The sequence below is a fragment of the Stegodyphus dumicola genome, chromosome 5 (genome assembly GCF_044657685.1).
Source record: "Stegodyphus dumicola isolate Sdum_Otavi_A_Nest chromosome 5, ASM4465768v1".
Classification (NCBI taxonomy): Eukaryota; Metazoa; Arthropoda; class Arachnida; order Araneae; family Eresidae; genus Stegodyphus; species Stegodyphus dumicola.
In genome coordinates this window covers 209,861,947-209,874,499 of record NC_140772.1, presented here as the reverse complement: position 1 = coordinate 209,874,499, position 12,553 = coordinate 209,861,947, and the positions used below count along the sequence as shown (strand labels likewise).

Genomic DNA, 12,553 nt, shown 5'->3' with positions numbered 1-12,553 from the left:
AAAAGGGTATTAAAATCCCCAAATTTTCAAATATTCAACAATACCAAATTTTAAGATATTTAATAATAATATGTAAAATATAAAAAAATACGATGGCTTTGCTCTGCGCGAACCAGCAACCTTTAATTAATTTTCTGCGATTTAGGATCTTCCCCCTAGACCAGTACCTTCCAGAACATTCGCGCCTATTACATAACCGCTACTATAAATAATGAATGCGCGCCATTTTGCGTCAGAAGCTTCCCTCTCCCTTGTGTTGTTAAAACCTACGCTGCTGCTCCCATCTTCCTTTTCTCGAAATGACGCTGTTCCGAGAGCGGTTACTATTTTTAGAATTTAGAAGAGAAATTTACGTTGCTAATTTAATCTTTTACATATTCTTTATTTTTCTTAGATTTATTTATTTATTTATTTATTTATTTATTTTTTAATCTTCATTTTTTTATTTTAGCAAACATGTTGCGGCGACAATCAAGTGGGCACTTTAATCGTGCTTATTCCAAGAGATTTTACATTTTAGATAAATTTGCAATAAGAAAGAAAGAACAGACAGACAGCAGTGCAGCTGGGCCAAAGGGTAGCAAGCAAGTGCGTAATGTTCAGGATGAAATCTTAAGTTAAACTGAGTTAGCAAACTGAGTTTGCTAACTCAGTTAGTCAAACTGAGTTATCAAAGCATTTTGAATGGATAGTTAATATTGCTGTAAAATTACTATTGGCTGGTTAAGTTTGTTTCATTTACATCATCATAATTACGTAAGAATCATATGACATAGATTTTTCTCGAAATGACGCAGTGCAGAGAGGGGTTACTATTTTTAGAATTGAGAAGGGAAATTTACGTTGTTAATTTAATCTTTTATATATCCTTTATTTTTCTTACACACACACACACACACACACATATATATATATGCCCCATGCAACTTAACTATATCTGTATACTTTTATACTTATTAAAGGGGTAACTATTTCAAATTATAATACCATAGCTCTTATAATAATGTTTTATTGCTGCGTTTTATATTCAAAAACATGATGCACATAATGTTTAAAGTATTCCTCCCGCCTTTTTAGCATGCCTTCGTGGTGTAATGGTCAGCACACTCGGGGCGTATTCGAGAGGTTCGAGTCCCGGCGAGGACATTGCTCATTTTTCATGTCTCTCAGCATCAAATATTCTAATATCGCTACAGTGGCGATTGAAATGAAAAAGTTGGTGGGTGAGGATTCTCCATCACCAGGATTTGACGACTGGGTCCCCTAATCCCCAGTTGCCTTTTAAAAGGGGGATTATATTAAGGTATTTCTCGTGGTTTCTTAGCATGCCTTCGTGGTGTAATGGCCATGCTGAATGGTCAAGTTAACGACAGTGATCAAATAACATTCGAACAACTGAATATACCATATTCAACTGCAGGGGAAATCTTCTAATTCTATAAAATGCTAAAATTTTCCTCGGGATTTCTATGTTCAGTTACTTAGTAACGATGTTGAGAATCGGAAGCAATTTTCTATGACATTCTTAGCTCGAACTGAAATGCATGGTGCTTGCTATTGAAACATTTTGTGAAATAATTAGGCTCATTTTTACGTGATAGGCAACCTAATAATATAATAAAAATAATATAAAAAATATAATAAGAACAGTGAAAGTACATGAAGATATAAAGGCCAGAAAAGGTATTAAGTAACTTACATTCTTTCTAGTGGGGAGTTGGCAAAGTGTTTTCTTCGTGTCTGACTCATAAGTGTAGGGTGTCCGAAAATTCTTAGCGGCAGTGGGGGCTTTGAATAATATCAGTCGGTAAGACTTGGGTGAAGTAATTTATGGTAGTGGGTGGGACTCGGAATTATTGAGGGATGTATTATGTGGAATTCTTATTTGAGTGAAACTGTCTGTTAAGATTTTTTTGAAAATACTAGTGAATGGAAATTAATTAATTTCTGGCTAATTGTCGTGCCGCAATGATTAAGAATTTAAGAAAGGATATATATATATATGTGTGTGTGATGTATCAGCTTTAGTCGTAGCTTAAATAATCAGACGATAAGTTTTAAAAAACAGGATCCATTTATTATTATCCAGGATAAATAGCAGTTACAAAAATCAGATATCCGGAGTAAATAAAAAGAATTACTAATAACTTTTTTTATGAAGTTTACTGCATCGTGACATTTAAGAAAAAGCCCCGATATTCCTTTTGTGAGTCTTTTTATACCCTCTGGAGAGGCTGAGCTTCCAAGAAATGACGTCAGCCTCGTCAGCCAATCCAGTTCGCTTTAAATATCTCCAGAACATTCTAAAACTGTACGTGTAGAAAAGGCGGGAAAAACAACTTGACTACGGGGCTGTGGATTTAATTCCACGTACTTTCAAATAAGAGAACATCGCCATTAAATTTGAAAAGAACATACAGTTAAAATTTTAAGTGTATTCTTGATTATGGAATTTTATTATTACATATATATATATATATATATATATAATTTACATTAATGATAATTCATTTAAATTACCTCTATTGGCTGAATTACGTTAAGCTGAACAGCTAGGCGAAGGTAAACTTGAGTATCTGCAAATTGGGAGAGAACCAAGACAGGATTTTTAAGATCAATAGACGCCATTCCAATTTCTCCTCTAGCAACACCTCTTCCTTCAACAACAGCTAAAAATGTTCAGGTGTGTGAATGAATTAATAAAACTACTAAAATACATAATGAAATATATTTTAAAGGATTGAATTTTAAAAAAATTAAAAGACTGAAGATAAAAATGCTTGATCTTTTTTTTTTTTAATATTCAGGCTACTTTAGAACAGCGTTTCCCAAACAGGGTCTTCCTAGGTTCTGGGAAACATTGCTAAATGTTCCTCAAGAAATGGGGGAATAAGGCGCACCTCATAAAAGGGCAAACAATTTTTCCTTATTTGGTACTATACTCGGGTAACTTCGGAGGGGGATAGTATGGTAACTCGAGTTACTTCGGGGGAACTATTACAAAAATCTAGGCGATGATAATTTAAAAGCTGCCTTTAGCCGTCCGGCTATGGTCGGTTAGACTCACCAAGTGTCATTAATGGTAATAAAAATTTCTTTGTTATTTGCTTTACAAATTCAGTTGTTAGAAAAAAAATTGTATAAAATATATAAACCACTAAAAAAAACTGAAAGTTTTCAGATTTTAACTGTCGCCAGAAAGGTTTCTCACTGAGCTCGCAGTCTGCTGTTACACTGACTCCTGATAACCCACTTTTTGTGTGTGTATGTGCGTATCTTTTTAGCTTTATGCATCATTTTCTTCGCTCTTACACCATATGCAATTCAACAGCAAAATTAAAAAAACTTTAAAAGCAGCATAAGAGTGTACGTTTAGGATTTCCAATGCACCGTTAAATGCATTTAAAAGCAATGTGTCTTTTTTCAGTTAATCATATCAATGTTCAATTTTCTTGCTAAGAGTGTTTTTATAAAACTTCTTTTGTTTTGTTGTTATTAATGTTTTGTATGTTTACTTTATCTACTTTATCTATTAGATATCACGCTCTTGGCACAAACGCCACATAAAATTTTATTCTACAGCAAAATATATAAAAACAACATATCTTTAGAATTTCTGACAGAGAGTCTCGCGCGCTGGAGATAAAAATATTTTATTCTGTACAGGGTTGCCACTGCTCGCTTTGATATTTTTGAGCTTGTTAATCAAAACTTTCGTTAAAGTTTTCCAAAATAGGAAAAAGATAATAAAACAAATTCGAAATTCAAAATTCGGGCTTCCGGGTGCCCCTGTTTGGGTGAACGACTACGTTATACAAAATTTGTTGGCTCTAGGTACCGTTGTTTTTCCCAATTCGAGAAACATACACACATTCATGCGGATTCTTCATTATTTAATTTCTTTAAATATAATACAGAGCGATAATATTTGATGGCAACATTTTGAAAAGTGATACGCCGTTTATAGTGATTGAAAACAAAATGCCGTTTCGATACTAATATCCCATTCCGGACCAAACGTTCCTTCTGGTCTAAATAAGGTAATTTTTTTAAGTGGAAAGTTATTAACTTAGTCTTTAGCAATTTTCGTTAAACTGTACATTGGCATTGCAAAGCTTATGCATGCAACATGAGTCTAACCGGGCATAGCCGAACAGCCAAAGCCAACTTTTTAGTTGTCATGAACTGGAATCTAGTGTGACTATGCATGCATTAGTGATGCAAAAAATGTATGATGATGTGGTTGATTAAACAGAGTGTTAGTGCGTATTTTTTATTTTTCTATTTTTTAGTTATTTTATTTTACTATTATTTATTTTATTTTATTACTACTTTTTTTGTTTTACTTGAAGACAAACAATCCACGTAATTCTGATGAGACTCATGAGGAAGATTCAGAATCTCACACAAAATTTCAAAAGACTGTTAAAGAATGAAGTGCAAAAAATAAAAAATTAAGAATGAAATCGTTGTAATGAATGTTATTTATCAGTGGGCTCTATATGGACTGGTGATCCATAATGGCCTCTTCCGTCATGTTTCTTTTGTGGTAAAAAGAATTTCGAATGGCTCCAACAAAACGGAACAGACATTTCAAGAAAAATCATACTAGTATGAAAAACAAAATCTGCAAAAATATCAAAACAAACAAAGTACAACTTTTCCAAACGCATTTACTTTTAGTGAAAATGCTCAAGAAGCAAGCTACTTGGCAGCAGAACTTATTGTATAGAAAAGAAAAAGTCACACAGTTGGACAGAATCTGATACTGTCTGCTTTTCAAATTATATATGTACAATGTTGGAAGAAGATGCAGTAAGAAAAATTTAAAATATTCCCCTTTCGAACAACATAGTAAGTTAACGATGTGTCATATGATGTTGAAGAGGTTTGGTTTGGTTTATTGGGATTACGGCAAAGCACACTAGAGCTATCTGCCTAAGGGAAGGGATGCCTTCGTGGAGCACTTTCTAAGGGAAACTGTCTCGTATACACGTTACACATGGGGAAAACCACGAAAACGCCCATGCAGCCAGCCCGTTCGCGTGATTCGAACCTCGGACCGAGCTACCAGTGTTCAGCGACTTTACTGCTCGGCCGCTGGTGGGCTCTGATGGTGAAGAGGTTTTGTGTGATAAACTCAAAAATGGCAGTTTTGCAATTCAAGTTGACGAGTCAACAGATTCAACCAACAAATGGTTCTAGCATTTATAAGGTTTGTTAACGAGGGACAAATTTAAGAAAAACTTCTGCTGTAAAGAGTCACTTGAGATAAGCAAACGAATAGATATATTTAATATTTGATCGGCATAAAAATCTTTCTGGGAAGAAATCTATTGGCATTTTAATAGATGGTGCTGCTTCCATGCTTGGCTTTATAAAAGATTTTGTTTCTCTTGTAAAAGAAAAAGATGTCAGTGTTGTTTCCACGCACTGTTTTATCTACAGCGAAATACTGCTGAAAAATCTCTTGATAATGAACGACAAAAAGTTTAATGATATTATAAAAATGATAAACTTCATTAAACAAAAGCCACTTCACTCCAGAATTTTTTTTTTTTTTTAATCTATTAAAACACGGTTAAAGAAAGCACAAATCTGTTGTTATACACTGAAATCCGGTTGTTAAGTAGAAGCAGAGCCTTTAAGTTGGTTTTTAAGCTAAAAGAAGAAATGCATGCCCAATTTTCTTTTTTTTTTTTTTTTTTAAGAAAGAATGAAAGAAAGAAAAAAAAACAAAAGATCAACAAGATTTTACTAAATGCTTCGAGGATCAAATGTGAGTCAGATGCTAGCTTATTTAGTCGGTATTTTTCATCACATGGATCAACTGAATAAGTTTCTGCAAGGCGTTGGAGAAAATATGCTAATTTTTCAAGTGACAAGATTCTTAAATTTAAAGGAAATGAAACTTATGGAAATCATATTGTAAAAGAGAATCTTGATATGTTTGAAATACTGGTGGGAATAAAAAGTGGAGATGGATACCAATAAATTTCAGGTTTTATAAAATCCTTCCAAGACGACCTGTCGAAGAAAATTGATTATTATTTTCATCCCTGTCAACAAAACTATACAATTAGGTGACGAATACATGTCCCCGCACTTCCGTTCGTCCTCAAAACTTACAGAAGAAAAGAAAAAACAAAAGAGTGACTCACAATCGGATGGTTCATAGAAAATGAGGTTTAATGGATATGATGATACACAAATTTTGGATTTTCGTTTAAAGTGAACATCTAAAATTTCATAGGAAAGCGATTAAAATATTGATGCAGTTTTCAACATGAATAAGCTGCGTGAATAAGCTTTTTCTTGTTTAAAAAGTATTAAGAGTGAGGATAGAAATCATCTCCTCTCTGTGGAAGATGAAATCGGAGTCTGTATATCGAAATCAGGCCCCGAATCAACGTTTCTGTTTTTAAAAAAATGGCGCAGATTTCCCATTAATATTTGTTATAAATTGTTATACAAAGAAATTTATTATTTAACTATACTTAATTATACTTAAAATTATACCAACTTCATGTAATCGCATATCTTTTTGTTTTGAAATAAATGACTAAATTGACAATCATTTTTTGTTTTCATTAATGATTGTTAATCAATCATGAATAAATATTGTTACACAGACGCTGGGAATAGCTAGAACTTGAACATTGTCACAAGGGCTCTATAAGAGTGAAAAGTTTGAGAAACGCTGCTTTAACCTATTAAAATAAAAAAGTGAAGCTTGTCCATGATGATTATTTTTTAAAGCAATCAAAATTATTCAAACATAGTTATCGTATTTTAAATTGTCTTTCAGATGACCATTTCTACAAAAGAAAACATTCTAAAGCAGTGTGTGTTTATTTTATTTTAGGACGTTTCCTATACTTAACTGCAATGAACACTTTCCTGAAAAACCCCCTCAGAAACTGATTAGTACTTCAATGAACTTGAATTAAGGTAAGTATCGAACATCGTGATCATTTTCACAGAATACTGAAGTCATCTGAAACCGCAAATACTCGCCTTAGCGAGAATTTACTGTGTGTAATTAATATCGAGGTATCTCTAACTATACTTTTGGATGCAAAATCATAGTGCGCATCATCAGTATTTCTATGAGAAAATTATTTGAGAATTCAAATTAATTTTGCTAAAAATCCAATTGTGTGCCAAACTTCTAAACGCGCGACTCTGGAAACAAATGTTTTGCGAATTCGGCACCTTCGACTTGGTGGCAACGATATTTATACCCTCTTTTAAAAATAATAAATAAATAAATTGTTAAAACGTAATAAATAAATGAAATGAAAATTACTAATAATTAATGTGATTTAGAAAGCTAATACTTTACAAACAGTATAATGGAAATGAACAACTATTCTAATGCGTGTGTCTAGCTGAAAGTAACAAAGAATTGGCAGGTGTTAATTCCATAAAACCATATAAGACCACTTCTCTTTGCGGTCATTATCTTTTTAAATCATTCAAAAGCATTCCTTTTCCTAAATATCATTATTTAAACATTGTCTATTTTGTGTGGTCAAATACCGTTTCCATAGCCAAGTCTCCAGCCAGAAAGAAAAGCAGCTAGTCCTGTCACCAAACTTTGGTTCGACGCTTTTCTTCCAATTCTGTTTCAGTCAACCCAATGTGAGGCCATGTCAGTAGAACTCTTGGGCCTTTCATCGTAAGAATTCTCAATTTATGTCCCATCCAAATCCATATTCCTTACTTTATTTCTTTAATACGAAGAAACAGATGAATTTATCCTAGCTTTTGCACATAATTTGACTTTGGAAATATTATATGGAGAAGAGATTTTTAGAACTAGACAGAGATATTATATTTGGTAAACATTTTTACGAATTTTTCTTGGACTTTCGTTTACTTCTAGTTTTCTGATTCGTATAACATGATTGGTGTTGCAGTTAAATTAGAAACTAGTGATTTAATTTTAAAGCACATTTTATGAAGAATTTTGATGCTCTTTGAGAATTCCTGATTCTTAATGTCTGTCATTGCTTATATTCTTTTATATTTTATAATGTTTAATAAAGTTCCTTAAACCACTTTCCATTGAAGCATAAATCAATATAAAAAGCTCAAGAAGACATCAATTAAAAGTCATCATTACAAAAAAGATTCCAAAAATACTATTTTAATTTTATCATTACCAACTATATTTGGATTTGTACTAGATTGTGGGGTGGTAGATGATTTAGAACGTGATGATGGCCCTCCAGATACAGAATGTGAACTCGGTGTGACTAAATTATGCTGAGGTATATTTTCCATGTTTTGTAAATGTCCATGTTTTGTCCATCTGATATTCCTCAGTCTATAAAGAGAAAAAAAGTATGTCGTATTTCTTACCAATTGTTTATTTATAGTAATCATTTTAATTTTATCAAGCAATATTTGTTATTTAATGCATGTACATATTAAAATGTATATTATAAATTAAATGTGAAAGGAACTAACATACTTCTTTAGAGATTCATTTTCTTCAGATTCAAAAGATACAATGTTGCTACGTGAATTTGTCCATATTTCATCTTTTAATGATGCTGATGACAAACCTATATATAAAACAAAAATAACAGCTAATCCTAAAGGCTAATAATTATTTCACAAAATTTTTATCAAATAATTAAAATATTCTAATTATGCAGTTCATTGATAAATATTCGGGAAAAAAATAAATCGATAATTTAGGTATGTATTCATCATAGACAAGGATGTACAAGACAGTATACAGCATGGGCGAATGTAAGGAAGGAGTTATAGTGCTACGTACCGTGTGTCGTTTGGGCTTCGCTTTTACAGCCTATACCTTATAGTAAAATTTCGTGATTCCTGGTCTAAATTTATATCTTTTGTGTGCGCGTTCAAGTTTGCTTTACACGCCGATATAGAATTTTCTCAAATAATATCGCAAGTTATAATTGTTTTTGTAAAAGCAACACGAGATGTGATGAGTGTGAATGGTCTTAAGATATCTGTAGTTCACAAAATTGGAGATATTTATTATAAAATCAATTTCTGCAGATAAAATCGCATAAGAAGACTGATATCTACACAACTAATGTAGGAAAATAATTCTTTCCTTATTAAACAATAAATCATCGTTTCATAATACATCTCGTCCTTTAAAATAAGTTGCCAAGCACTTCCAAAAGGAGAGTGTGCGTAATAAAAAGATAGAGTTCAATAACTAAAAGAGGCTTAAAAACTATTCTCTTATAACTGTAAAATAATTTATTCTGTTCTTTTATGAAATATCATCCACCTAGATTTTTTAATACTGAAACATGCTGTCTCGTGCGTACGGGTTCACAATAGGTTGAATGCACATAGAACAGATTATAGCTTAGTAAAATTTATTTTACCAAAAGAATGACTTCCCAGTTCTAGAATTTTGCACAAAAACATTCGTGCAGGTCTTCACAGTATCAACAAGTACGGTCAGTATGCTTGTTGATACTGCTTACGAAGTTATACTCGTGCTCTTCAAACTACTAAGAACGCTAAACACAACGCAATGAAAAGTGCATCTCACAGCGAAGGTCGCACGGATATTTCAATGCTCCGAATGCAGATTTGAACTAACAACTGAGAATTGATGCTCGCTCTCTGGTCTTATATAATTATTCCCCGACTGCCAAGAAATCTCTATTTCTCGAAATTACTGGAAAGGATATGGAGGCCGGATATGATTACAGTTACATAGAGAATCAATTAAGTTTTTCAGTTACAATACCCATTGCAGTTATACAAGGGCTGAACCAAAATGTCGCCAAATGGTCGCCAAGTTTGGAGACTTTTAGCGAGTTCTCGCCAAGTTTGGCGATAAAAATTAGTTGCCGAAACCATCGCCTGCTTGGCGATATATCGCCGATTTAGCGAGATAGCTATTTACTCAATGTTAAATAGACTTGCCCCTGTATTCTTACTTTTTCAGCAGAATATCGCCTCTTTAGATTTTCATGTTAAATTATTTAAAAAAAAAAAAAAAAAAAAAAAAAAACTACAATTTCACAAAATTATCTAAATGCGTGCGAAATTCGTAGCAATACATTTTGTAAAATTCCATATAGTTTTCATTTCCACTCACACGCATACGCAGATACGCGCGCAAAATAAATAACTAAATAAATTAAATTTTCAGACTTATCACTGTAACATTATCGTGAACCATTTCATCAGAGAGCAGAAAAATCTCGTAAAATAAACAAATAAATAACGATAAAATATGCACACAGAACATATATTTGAGGCTTTAAAACTCAAACACAAATACTCCATTACTATAATTACACTCATAAATAACATTTTATGTTGGTAATAATCATGTGTCCTTGTATTCATGTGAGCTTTTGTCAATGTGAGATTTTCCGTAGGTGGGCTTTCATCCGTGGAGGTATTTGTTACGTGGCCAGCCATCATAGTGGGGTTTTTTTTCTTTCGTTCAGTGGACTTTTGTTAGGAAACCCTTTGAAAGGTGCAGCATATGCCTTGCTTCGCAGCTTCTCTTTTTGCAACGTCCCACGTGTTACATTTTCATTGTGTTGCTACGGCCGTCAGTTTAAAAAGTCAGTTGCTACGGCCGTCAGTCTACGGTAAATAATAACCCTTCAAAATTATAGAAGTAGACAATAGATTTTATGTAAATTGTTTTTAACATCTGAGCAGGATTGAAGTTACTTTTAAATTTTTAAGCATGAGTGAAGTTATATAAATTAGTGCAGTGGCAAAATCTACAGAAATTTAACTTATTATTTGTAGAATACTGTTCAGGACAAGAATATATGAGCAATATATTAAGATGAATTATAAATTCATAAGAAAATCCTAAAGCTGTTTCAAGTAGATACCTATAATAATCGTATAGCAGTCCTAAACTTCAATAACCCTTAACGTTTAACGAGCTTTTCGTGATAATTTATACATTTATACTAACCCTGAAAGATAACTAATCTTTACTGATGTAAGATCAAATTTTATAGCTTCCTCTATTAGTTGAAAACACAGGCCGTTCTATAACCTTATATTTCATAATAATAAACACTAATTAATTTACATGCAAAAAACTGAAAAGCAAAGAAAGTGGTATTTACCTGAACTAGACTGTTGGCAAGTATGAGATCTACCGCTGTTCATCATTAGAACAATTAACTGAAAGCAATAGTAAACGAATAAAAGACAGTTATATATACATAAAATCAAACTAAAGAATTAAAGAATGTTATTTCTGAATTATTTTTTATATTAAATATAGCTACAATTTTACAATTACGTTTTTTTTTTTTTTTTTTTTTTTTTTTTTTTTTTTTTATGAGTATGAACTGAAGTTTGCCCATAGTAGCATATTTGCTACCATATATTAAACGCCACGTTTTTATACCAGGAACAGCATGAAATGCAATTTTTATATCATAAATTTATAGATTGAACCTTTCTCATGTATTATTAGCAAATTTTAGGCATAGATAGCAGCACCAGCCCAAAGGAAAAAAATTAGAAGAAGCATGGATGCAGCAAACAATGCAAGCACCTTTTCAGACATAAGTTGTTTGTTTATTTTATCAGGTTCAATGTTCCTTCTTCGGGAACATACAAGGACCTGACTCGGAACAGAGAGCTTACTAAAGCTATGTTCACTAATTGTGGTAAGTAGACAGGATACACATGAAGGGTATACAAAACCCTTTATTTTTCTCTATATACAATAACTTCCGTACTTCGGAATACACTGACCCGCCACTTGGGGTCTAACGTAAAAGTATAAAAATAAAACTAAACTCTAATTTAACTTTAAAATAATAAACGTGGAAGATTGGCCTTATATTAACAGGAAGCCGTATGTAGTACAGAGAACTGTGAACACTACAATACGTTTAAAAATTATCAAGAGGATTAAAACCTCTAGCCTGGAAGGCAACAAGCAACTGCGTAACTTCTAAGGTAAGCGGCCTGCTTCGAACTCACTGCTTCCTCCCTCTCGCTTGGCAAAAAGCCACAACTTAAATACTTGGCGTTCGCCAGACAAACTTTGCATAAAAACCTTTAACGCTTATAATTCTGGCCGGAAGTAGAAAATAAGAAGTGATAGTAAAGATTTAAAATAAAATAAACGTTAGTAAAACTTAAGATCCTTACAATTTTACAAACATTTTATTAATAAAACAGTTAATAATTACTATTTATATAAAGTAAAAGAAATAGTGTATCACACAGTATAAAATAACATTTACAAAATTATCGTTTTTAATGCTAAAATGTATTTTTAAAATCATGGTAGCAAATCTGCTACCATGGGCATTCGTGTATCTAAGCCTAGCAGTTCTCTGAAGAAAATATGTTTCTACGTTGAAATTAGTTCATGATCTTTAATCTTTGTAATTTTACAGATAATATATCCTTAAATACAATTTATGGATTAAAATTTTATTAGTTTAAATTTTGATATTTTTCAATTTAAAAAATATATAAAGATATATTTTTCCTGTAAAAAAGTCTCTAGGGAAATTCATTTTTAGATTTAAGTTGAAAAATAAAT

The 12,553-nt window shown here is 32.2% G+C and overlaps 1 protein-coding gene and 1 long non-coding RNA gene across 3 annotated transcripts in view; one reads left to right on the top strand and one right to left on the bottom strand.

The window, feature by feature from the left end:
- Positions 1–12,553, bottom strand: part of LOC118198747 (mutS protein homolog 4-like) — an 84,790-nt gene that overhangs the window by 66,939 nt on the left and 5,298 nt on the right. The window contains exons 2-5 of the mRNA XM_085817617.1: positions 11,112–11,169; positions 8,480–8,573; positions 8,169–8,332; positions 2,521–2,669 (exon numbers count right to left, since the gene is read on the bottom strand). Of these exons, the coding sequence (XP_085673743.1) occupies positions 2,521–2,669; positions 8,169–8,332; positions 8,480–8,573; positions 11,112–11,157 (453 nt within the window). The 5' untranslated portion in view covers positions 11,158–11,169. The remainder of the gene's footprint in view (positions 1–2,520; positions 2,670–8,168; positions 8,333–8,479; positions 8,574–11,111; positions 11,170–12,553) is intronic.
- The window catches only part of LOC146997398 (uncharacterized), a 71,497-nt gene that overhangs the window by 57,024 nt on the left and 1,920 nt on the right, over positions 1–12,553 (top strand). The window contains exons 1-2 of one of the 2 annotated variants that reach the window (XR_015041400.1): positions 453–588; positions 6,866–6,951. This is a non-coding gene — a long non-coding RNA (uncharacterized LOC146997398). Of the gene's footprint in view, positions 1–452; positions 589–6,865; positions 6,952–12,553 lie in introns of those variants that run through there. The other variant, XR_015041401.1, reaches the window with a different exon arrangement.